The 11,208-nt window shown below is 39.8% G+C and overlaps 1 protein-coding gene across 1 annotated transcript; it reads right to left on the minus strand.

Moving 5' to 3' along the window:
• Positions 1-305: 305 nt before the first annotated feature.
• LOC102034771 (lipase member M) lies at positions 306-10,669 on the minus strand. Its single transcript, XM_005416472.1, has 10 exons — positions 10,465-10,669; positions 8,933-9,044; positions 7,733-7,850; positions 6,850-7,048; positions 6,234-6,343; positions 5,350-5,486; positions 4,702-4,848; positions 3,611-3,682; positions 2,038-2,109; positions 306-967 (listed from the first exon to the last, which is right to left on the minus strand). The coding sequence occupies exons 1-10, from the start codon at positions 10,479-10,481 to the stop codon at positions 734-736; spliced, it is 1,218 nt and encodes a 405-aa protein (XP_005416529.1). The 5' UTR covers positions 10,482-10,669; the 3' UTR covers positions 306-733.
• Positions 10,670-11,208: the final 539 nt, after the last annotated feature.

The following is an 11,208-nucleotide window of genomic DNA, read 5'->3' on the forward strand; positions in this document are numbered from 1 at the left end:
ACTTGGAAATAAATGATCCCATGGAAGTGCTGCCATTGCCAAAATGATTAAGATTGAATCAGCAAGGATTTCTCTTTTTCAGGGTGGGTCTTGAAGCCAAGTTTCCCAGCTTCCAGGTGCATGCTTGAACCATGATACTGGCTACTGTTTTTTGTTTGTCTACCTTGTGTCCCCTGCTCTTCCTCATGAAAACAGGGAGAATTCCTGTTTCAAACAAAGACAAATCATCTTCTTTTCAGGAGTGAGATGATTTTTTTTTTGTATCAACTCACTTTTTTGTTTAATAACCTTGCTTGATAATAAAGTTATACAATATCACAACTGTTAGAATAAGATTTTGATTACACTATGCCTTTAAATAACTGTCAGCCCAATAAACTGAGCAATAATATGAAGAATGGAAAACACCTAGAAATCACAGAATGTATCCAGAGAAAGGAAGTGCTTTCATTACTGTTACAGTCTAGAGAGGAGAGCAGGCTGGAAGCAAACCCTGTCTTCTGTTAGCAAAGTATAGTTACCGCAGAATTGAAGTATCAATTGAAAAAGTATTACAGATCCACAAAGTTGCAAGAAAACATGAAGGGCACTATCAGGATGCAAAAGGCATTGGAGTGACATGTAGTGTGCAGGAGGAACCCTTTCCCTGACTCCAGATGCAACAGAAGGAGGTTTTTGTACCCAGTGAATCTAAGTGCTGTTGAATGAGTCAGGTAAGGCTTCTGGCTGTGGGTTAAGGATACTTCTGCATCAGGTCAATAATTTCATTGTACACATGTAAAGGTGCATCCAATCCCCAGATGAAATCCAGGTGTGCCCATTCAGGAATCTTCTTGTGATAGCTAAGCTTCTTGATTTTGGACAATAAAATGGCTGCATCCTTGGGATCTGCCAGCAGGTCTCGTCCCCCAGTCCATACTGCAGTTGGTACAGTCATCTCTTCTATGTTGTAGAGAGGAGGAATAGTCTGGAAAACAGTAAAGGAATGAGTGTCCAGGAGAGCACAGCAATCTTAAACATTCATTTGGGGATTTCTTCTGTCACTGCTCAAAGTAGAGGTGTCTAAATCAAGGAGGAAGGAAGTTCCCTTGTTTGCCTTTTCTATCTATGCTCACAGGGATTACTCAAGTGATTGCACAGCCAAAAGTAAAACACCTCCTGGGCTGATGAAGAGTTATTGTTGGGTCTTTGCCTTCTCAAGTGGGAATCTTAGGGCAGGAACCTGAAACTAGGAGACAGGGGCTAGAGAGAAAACACAACATGTGACCAGGATGAAAAGGATCATAGACTGGCTTCTGTAGGAGGAGAGGGAAAGCAGCTTAGGACTCCTGTGTTTGGAAAAGAGACGCCAGAGCAAGGGCAGGAGACAGGTTTATACAACCACAAACAGTATGAAGAAAGAGCACTGTAAGTAATTATCCCAAACACAAAACCTAGAAGGCATCCTGTGACTTTCCAGGGGCAAGCAAATTCAAAGCAAACCAAAGGAAGCTGCATTTCATGCAATGCATCATTAAAACATGTAACTTGTAATGACAGGCTGCTGTGGAGACCTAAAGGCTAGGAGGGTCAAGGATGGGATTAGATTGTTGAATGGAAAAGGTGCTCCTCAGGGTCTGCTTGAGGACAAAGTCCTTTTGTCTCTGGCTGCCAGAATCTAGGGGCGCTTGTTAGTTTTCCAGTTTTCCTATTCCTATTGTTGTCATCTGTTTCAGTTACACTGGTAGGCAAGATGTTTTTGTTATTTTCTGTGTACTCTTCTTTCTCAAAATGATTTTCTATTTTTTCTGCCCTTACTTCCCCTTATTTGTATTGATCATTTAATTGGAAAGTTTTTCTCTTCCTCTCTCTCTTTCTTTTAAAATGTTTTAAATGTATTATTGCCAACTAGTGCTTGCATGCTTTCTCTATTGATTTCCAAACTGAAAAGCAATAATATTTTCATTTACTTATGTTCTGAAAATATGTCTCCTACTTCATCCTTGCTCTCTTCCTGTGTGTTTCTGTTCTGTCCAAGGTTGCTTCACCAAGACATACCTGTTGGTATTTTTCCATGTTCTTCTTTGAACTGCCCCAGTCATAAGCTTGGAACTTCCCTGAGCGGGCCTCCTAAGAGGATGAACAAGAGAAGGGTAGTTATAAAGCCATCATTTGGGAAGTTTGTGTGTTCTTTCCCTTACTCCAATCTAAAGCCCCAACAGAAGTTCTTCCAAGAGCTATGAAAGAGCTGATAGTAAATTAATTAGAAGTGTCAAAAAGTGAAAAGAGTCAGATGTTTTTGTCATAACAAAAGAAATTCACATCTTCTGCAGAGAGACCCAAGGATGTCCTTGCAAGCAACTTGTTCAAGTTTGTAAAACTGCTGTTAACAACTGCTGTCAGTAAGTTCATCTCAGTGCTACTGCTTTGTCCTATTCTTACAGTCTTGTTGCCAACACTCAGCTCTGTGAGTGGTTCCATCTTATGTTTTTTCTACCCACTCTATTTTGAATACAGAAATTACTATTTTCAGTTCTCTCCCTTCTTGGCTTTACTTACAGCATGGGTTGCTCCTATTCTGAGAGACACCTTCACCAGAATCTTAGTATTGAAATTCTGTTAGCTCCTTTAGTTGTAATAACAGTAAGGACTACAAAGACTTAGGAGTATTACTTCTGCATGTTTATGCTTGTAGTCTGCGGTTAGATGCTGAATTCCATCTGAGTCAATTTGCAGAACTCCCCCCACTCTGCTTTTGTAACCCTTTTTCTTTACAGAAGGTCTAGGTCATGGTTACAAAAGCAATTTATTCAAAGCTACTATCTAATGCAATCTCACATCCAAAAGTATAATTTTATTTTGAGTCAGTGCCTGTGCAGATGTCACTCAGACATCTGTGTATTTGCTTTGCTGAAAAGGCACAGACACTCCTGCAAATTCTGTGTGGTCACAGCTGCTTCCAGTGCCGCTCCAGAGCCCATGGTGCTGCCAGCAAACCTTGGATCCCCAGAGTGTGAGACCAAAGACAGAAAGGCAGCTCCCATCAGCACTGCTGCTGAAAAGGTGCTATGGCAGTACCTTGTAGGTAAGGGGTACAAACAGTCTACTAAATAAAGTATTTATTATTTATGGTTCTACTGCTGTCCAGACACTGACAGCCTTGAAAGCAAGAGAAGAAACTACAAGGTTTTAACAGTAAAATGTGACAATTTATGTGGCAGCCTAAATTCTGCTCATTTATTGACACCACATTGGAAACATGACTAATTTAAGATAAACCCCCTACAAACTGTGGACATCATTCATAAAAGGTACCAGATACACAATAAGAAGAGTGATGTGTACACCTGCACACACAGCTTCCAGCCTACATATTTTCCCTCAAATGCAGCTCTTCATTGTTGGCTTCAAATGTAGGACATTTCTATCCTGCTGGCAAAAGAAGGAGCAATGAAAAATAGTGTTCTGAACTGAGTTTTCAGCTGTAATTCACAAGTTGAATGTGTTTCCAAGAAGTTGGCAATGGCTTCACAGCTGGTTATCTCTTACCTCTCTACTCATCTCAAGGTGAGTACCTATCTTATCTTTCAGGGGATTGCTCATACCTGACTCCAGCGGACTATGTTCATACCTGACTCCAGTGGATTATGTTCTGCACAGAAGTTCCAGCGGAGGTTTGGGCAATATACACGTTGATTCGGTTCTGAAAGAGAATATTTGGTGAGCATTCTCTTCTTCCCTCCAATACAGATGTACATCAAAAGATATGCTACAGCAGTGTCATGTATCAATTAAACCAACAGAAATTGGAGTGGCATGATTGGAGACTCCCTCAGATTTACTTCAGATGTGGCAGTATGTCAGATTAGGAGTAGCATGGAAAGAGCAATTACTAACCAGAGCATTTTCGAGGATGACTAAGAATCTAAAAGAATCTACAGGTGAGAAGGAATGATTAAAAAGCCTGCAATTTAGACCCCAATCTGTATGGTTTTTTTCAGAATTCTGTATCAGATTCTGTGTGAGAGAGGATCACTGTTGGACAGAACAGCAAAGGGAAATGCAATTTCCTGATGGATGCACAAATATTTGAAATAAAACACATCCTAGTACTGCAGGGGTTTCTTAGCAAGCTGCTGTGGGATCCCTCCTCAGTGAACACTTTCTGAGGCATTTTTTGAAAAATGCTGGAGCAAAATTTTGACTCCCAGATGATCTGACCTATAGCTGAACTTAGCATGAGGTGCCCAGGTACATCCTAATACTCTCCTACCCTGATGGCCCAAGACTTAGAGAATGAGGACAAGGAGGAATATGTGTGTTCCTTTCTGTGTTGCAAAGCGAAAACATGAAGCAGGTAGACTTTTCATTTCTTCTTTTTCAGTGTGCCAGCATGTGAAATATCTCTGATGAGACCAGTAGCCACAGGATGGACCAGGTTATGGTGCCCTGGGTGAGGTCTGTCAGAAGGCAGACTGCAGAATTCTGGGGGGCTCTGAGCCGCTGCCCACTGCAGAACTGGCGCCAAATGCTTTTCTGAGGGCAGAGGCAGTGGTTCCCTGCTAGAGATAGGGCAATCAGCAGATACTGCTGTCCAGTAGTGGGGACTGCTCCCTGCAATGTGATACTAACAGAAATTCAGCATTCACGCTATAAGATAGAAGGTGAATTTGAGGAGCATAAGTTTAAACTCCCAGTAGAGCCAGTAAAAGTTATACATACCACATCAATGTTTTTCAGGTTACAGCCACCCAGATTGAAGAAGACACTTCTACAAAGCCTGGAAAAAGCTTGGTAGCTGCAGACAGGGGCTATTATCTTTGTTAGACACTCAGTCTGGGGAAGGAATTCTCTGTTGCCAAGCATACCCTGTGAAATACAAAGGTAACGACAATTTAGGAATGTACACACTTCTCCATCAATTTCAGTCGTTCTTACTGGCCTTTTCTTCACTTGTCAGGTGATGTTCCCACAAACAAGGGAGAAATTACTTGGTTTTCCATTGCATCAACCTGCTTGGGCATTACTCAATCTGGGTTACATCACTTTTAATGAAGAGATATGTTAAATTAACTCCAATTCATAGTTTAAGCTTTTATATCAGTGGCTTTGCCTGAAGGAATCTTGGAAACCTTTGAGGATCTGCATCTTTGTACCTCTCTGGGTGACCTGTCCCTGTGCTGCACTGTTGCCTTGGACTGAGAGCTTTTCTTATTGCCCTGTCTGAACTCCCAAAGGCCTCACCACAAGGTAAACCTGTCCACATGCAAATGAGTCGACTTCACAAAGTCCCATACTTTCTATTTATCCATTTTAAGAGCTGAACAAACAAGTATATGGTTAAACAGTGGAAACCAAGACATCACACACCCTGAGCATTTTCTCAGGAAGGTAGAGGAGTTTTGTTGCTGGGCCTTTAGCATACTTAATAGCAGTGACAGGTGCCAATGCAAAGAAGAGTTTGATTTTTTGAGCCAGCTCTGGCATTGTTGAAAATGCAATGAAAGCTGAAAAAAAAAAAAAAGAGGAGTTAAACCCCCATATTTTTACAATAGACTGTTTTCAGTATTAATCTATATTCTGCACTTTCAATTTATAAGTAACCTTGTTAGTTGTTCAGAGATTTGTATGAAATCCCTCCCTTCCATAAGTTACCAGCTTGTAGAAGTTTTGTATGAAATCCCTCCTTTCTGTAAGTTACCAGCTTGTAGAAGTTTTCTCCTATTCAGAGAAATTTCTTTCTATATTTTGCATCTTTCTTCCAGACTTGATTAAACATAGATGTACATTTCTGATGTACATTCATGTATTTCTTATACTATTGGGAGGAAAAGTAATTTTTCTTCCCGTCGGTCCAATTTTGTATTTTCTTTTTTCATGCCTACATCTAGTCCAAACTGGCCAACTTCTCTTTTTGTACTCTCATCTTCCTGTTTTGTTTATTTTGTTGAACTGACCAGCTGCTGTTGGGCACACCCTTGCATCTTGGATAGAAACAATTTGCATGGCCCATGCACAACATTTTCCAGATTAATTCTTAGTTGACAGATTTCCAGCAGCAGTGCATTTGATCCATTATTCTTCATTATCTTTATAATTTTAAGTGCCTACATGTTGAAAATTGCTTATACTAACACAGTATTTCACAAATACAAAGAGTTAATGAAAACTTTAAGTACATTCAGTAGCTCAGTATCTTAAATCACATTTTATTCCTGTTTTCTGGAAGAATTTCTCTCTTGTATGTAACTTACCAATGGTAGTACCTTGTGAATAGCCAATATAGTACAACTTTTCCTGTCCTGTTTTCTCCAAAATGAAATTTATTGCTGCTGGAAGATCAAACTTTGCCATCTCATCAAAACTGCAGGCAGGAGATTTAAAGAGAGGCATGCATAAATTAAAACCCAGACATTAAATTGAATTCACATTTTTATTAATAGCTTGTCAGCAAAGAAACAGTCTGACTGATTTAGTGAATAACTCAATTGTTCCAAGTTCTTTGTTTTTCTGGCAGTGGATATGGAAGATACTACTCAAGAGTTTTTTTGGGTTATTGTATTACACAGACTAGTGTTTCTAAGTAGCTGCTAAAACTGGCTCCAGGGCTGAGGAACGGCTTGGAGATGGCCTGAGCAGGTTCCTCTGGGTCGTCCTGCTGCTGTGCCTCCAGTTTGAAGAACCTGATCAAGCAGTAATTAAAGTTGTCTCCATTAATATTACAGTTCACATGCTTTCATAGGGGCACCTCAGCAAAAGCAAATGTAAAGAATGCTTATTAAAAAGTGGCATATGTAAATCCCTGATTTAGCCATCTGAAATAATATGCAAAGATGGGCTGTGGATATCCCCTTCAGTGGTTCTGTCTACCTGAAAGCCCAGAATTCATCTTGGTCAATGGAATACTTCTGATGTTTTCTTGACCAGCGATTCCCTCTGCTATTTCCCATCCAAACATCAAACCCAGCATCAGCTAGCAGGAAGCCCAAGCTGTTGTTGGGCAGGTTTGTGACCCAGTTACGAGCATCTCCCAATAATCCATGCTGGAGAAACACAGCAGGTCTTGAAGCTGAAAAATAAAGCAAAACCAAAACAGTTTATAATTGTTTTTATCTTTTCATTTCCTGGTTGTTCAGAGACATTATTTTCTCATATTCAATACCGGGATTTTTTCCTGAATCAACAAATCATAAGAACAAAACCCCTCTTTCTGTAAGAGACAACTTCTAAGCTTCTGAAAGAATTGATGGAAAGGTCTGCCTGACAGCACAGCAAACTAACTTGGCACCCTCTGGTCATTGTTTGTACAGTCAGACACATCAGCTTGAGATTCTCAACACTGACAGGGAGATGAAGGTGTGGCATTGTTTTTAGATATTTCCCTTACCCAAAATATGAATCAGACACTGATACTAACCAGGTGTCAGCAAAAGCAAAGCAAAATGAGAAGCTGGAAAAGCTTTTGCAAAACAGGTTGATTAGGCAACCTTTATCCTATTTTTAATTTTTTAAAAAGTTTTACTCATCAACTCTTACTAGGAAGCATATACTTAATACTATGGTGGATTTTTATTATAAATAGGTGCTTGACATTAATTCTGTTGATCTTGCCGGTTGTTCAGGGCAGCCAGAACTCTTTGCAAAAATTTCACTCATGTATACAAGCTTTGGTGGATGTTTTAAAAATACGAGTTGTCCCTTTTGAGAATATGCCTTATCTAGACTGGTGTTGTGTCATATTAAATAACTGTACCTGGGCTTCCTTGATTCTGAGTACCATAAGGGATTCTGTTAATGGTAATGGTATAACCATCTTCTGTCATCACTTCATACTCCTCACTGGGGTACCCTTTGTAAGTAATGAGCTCATTCTAGGAGAGAAGGTACAAATGCATTTTTTTGCACAAGTCCATTTCATATATTTTAAGACAGTCACAATGAAGAAATGTTAGAAAGCAGGTACAGCTGGGGATTTAACCTAATACAGGAGGCATCTGAATGTATGTAACACTAAAGCAACCACAAATTTCCTTTTTTCTTTATATTATATCTAGGGCTTTACTACCTGGTTAAAATGTGTCATATAAAACCTGTATTACACTCCTGCCATACAATCATCACAAGCCTTTGCATTCTGGTGATATAAGAATCCCTATAAGCTCATAGCAGGACTTTATGAGCTGAGGCGTGTGGCTGAGGAGCTGTGTGGGTGCAATGCTTCTGATTTTGACACAGCCTGGGAGCAGCTTATTTAAACTACCTTCAGAGGAATCCAGACAGCTTCACAACTGTGGTTCACTGAACAGCATAGATGCAGTGAGCACTGCTGAAAAGCTGACTACATTATGGAAAAAAATGGTCAGGCATTTGCCCAGCTGCAAGGGAAACCAGCACAGCCCATCTTAAGCTCTGAAGTAAATATTACTTTTGACCTGTAACATTCCATCTGTTTTGTTACAAAAGAGTATTGGTTTTTATAACTTGTACTCAGAGAATTACTCAATGTGTTTTGCCATGCAGGACAGAACCTCCAAGATTTTAACAAACAATGAAAGACCTACACAAGTTTCTTGTCAAGAGGTGTTTTTCTGAAAGCTGGCCATTTCTGGTCTCTGCTGGTCACCACTAGTTGTTTACAGACTTCATTGCTGATGAAATGCTGACATTCCAGATAGTCATTCTTCCAGATAGGCAGGCAGTGCCAGCAATAGCAAGCTGGTAACTGATATTTAAAAGGAAAACAGGTCTGGAGATTTTTGCTTTAATTTCTACCAGAGAAAAGATGGGCTGTTACACATGCAGGCAGAAGAGAATAGAAGAGAAAGCAGTAGTACCTACAGTGACTAGAGAGGATAGGTTAAATAAAGGCAGCTTATCTACTAACACTTAGAAACCCCTCTGCTGTTAGTCATGCATACCATCCATCCTCAGGTCACTCCATCAACCAACTTACAATACTCATAAAGGCTTCAGGATCCACAGCTCTCTTCATTCTTCTCAGTTCTTCTGAATAAGTAACTCCCTGAAACAGATATATCACAGCAACAAACAGCCATATCTTCTCCCTGCAAAATCCAATATATTAATCTGTCAGTAGTCCTCCTCTGTGCTTGCAATCCAGACAGGTTCTGTATTTTTCTGATGAGGAAAGTGCTGTCTAATAATGAATGGAGCCAGTCAGGTCTTCCCTACTTGTTAATTAAATGGAACAAAGCTGACTTCAAACGCCTGTCTGAGGGTGTTGGGCAGCAACCTGGACTCTCTGCTAAGGCTTGGGCGAGGATGCTGCTCTTGATCAAGGCAAAAGTATCAATGAATCCAAGCAAAGGAGCAAAGCTTCTGGAGAAATGAATTTCACTCATTTGTCTGAGAAGTAGGTCACTTGCATTCCCATACCATGCATTTGATCTGTAGGTGAATTTGGAAACATTTCTGGTTACCTCTGTGAAACAGAGTTATTGGGTAACTCGTAAGTAAATCAGTCATTGTCACAGGGAAGATTTCAAAGTAGAGATAACCAAGTTGTTGGATAGTTAGTGGAAAAATTAAAAACAATTGCAAATAAAAAAAATTGAATATTTATCATTTAATTAAAAACTTAGGAACCTAAATAAAGCAGTTCTTTATATTTGCAAAATTCATACAAATCTGCTTAATGACAAAATCAAAGGATGAGGATGGATAAAGGAAAAGAACACTTTGCTAAATGTAATGCTAGGTAGAGACTGAGTGCAGGGACCAGGATCCAGTTTTGTTCAGCAAAAAAGGAACAAAAAAACCCTGGGAGGTGGCTGTCCTGCTTAGAGGCACACATACAGCACTGTCTGTGAAGACCTACATACTCCTGGCTCAAGAAAATGCAGTGTTTGTATTAGCATTTTCTCTATACTGTATAACCCCCCAGAGGCCACACCTAAACTTCTGTAGTCCCAGAGATACATCTTTCAGTCAGACTGATTCAGCCAAAAAATCTATTGCATTTATTGTTTTCCTATTCAAGAAGACTTTTAAACTATTTTTCCTTCAAATAATATGAATAGCATTTTCTTTTCTTCTCACAGAACAACAATTTATACACTAACTTCCTAGCACTGCATTCTGGTAAAATCTGTGTGTTGAAAATGCATAGCTCCTTTTGTAGAAAAAGGGACATTTAGAGACTTTTGTTTTACTGAGCTAGCACCCTTTCTTTTGGTTTAAAGTCACCACTATCTGATTCTCTCATTTGCTATCTTCCCATACCTCTCCAGCTACCCCAGAGTTACTAAATTCAGGCTAGGTGAGCCAGGCCTGAATCTCTTTAGTCACAAAGAATCTTGTGAGAAAATGCCATACTTTCACCTACCTACAAGCAAAACAACACACGAAATACATTTGTTCCCAAATAGTAAAGCAACTCCTCAAGCTCAGGTTTCATACCATCTTTTGCAGCTCCCATGAAGCTTCACCACTTTTGGATCATAAATAAATCAAAGCATTACTGACCTTGTGCCCAAAGTCATGTGTTTGGCTGAGCAGCTGCAGCTGCAGAAGAATGAAAACTCAATTCCCGCCTGTTTGGAAGCGGTGCTGGCAGTGAAAGAATGGTCATGCACTGTTTTTTCCCCCAATCATGCAGCAACTTGACAATAAACCTCTGTTTCTTTCCCACTACTCATTCCTTCTACTATCACTTCAGCTTTTCCCTGATGCAGCACCAGAGAGGGGTGACTCCTTTTATTCTCAAACCTCATGCTTTTCAGCTCCTTAGCCACCACAGCTTTAACAAGGCTCTTCTACTATCACAGATTGATGGATTTTTAAGGAGAATACCAGCCTCTGTAGAGTGGCAGAGCAGGATCAGGAATTTTGAAAACAAATATATTCATAGATATACCTTATCATACCAAATGAAATTGTCAATAGACCTGCAACAGTTTTCTCTTTTACTAACAACCTACCAATTCCAGCTTCTCATGTTAGCTGGAAAGGAAGGAAGGAACTCTGATACCTCTACAGATGTAACTGCACATATTTTTCTTTTATTTTTTAATGCTTTGGTTGCTGCTCCATAATTTTACGCTGTTGCTGGAGTGGTTTCAGGAGATTTTCCTCCATTTATATTTCACCACTTAAATGGGCATAGAATTGAATGGATATTCCCTAAATGAATAGTTATGAAACTAGAAGGCTTTTCTGTAATCTGTATGGACACAGAAAACATTGCTGAGACGGGCACATGTGTGTCAG

This window comes from Geospiza fortis, unplaced genomic scaffold, assembly GCF_000277835.1.
Source record: "Geospiza fortis unplaced genomic scaffold, GeoFor_1.0 scaffold130, whole genome shotgun sequence".
Classification (NCBI taxonomy): Eukaryota; Metazoa; Chordata; class Aves; order Passeriformes; family Thraupidae; genus Geospiza; species Geospiza fortis.

Coding starts and splice junctions, on each gene's coding strand:
- LOC102034771 (XM_005416472.1), bottom strand. Junction 3,683..4,701: donor ACCTGAAAAACATTGATGTG/GTATGTATAACT, acceptor ATTCTCTTTCAG/AACCGAATCAACGTGTATAT. Junction 2,110..3,610: donor ACATAATCCACTGGAGTCAG/GTATGAACATAG, acceptor TCATCCTCTTAG/GAGGCCCGCTCAGGGAAGTT.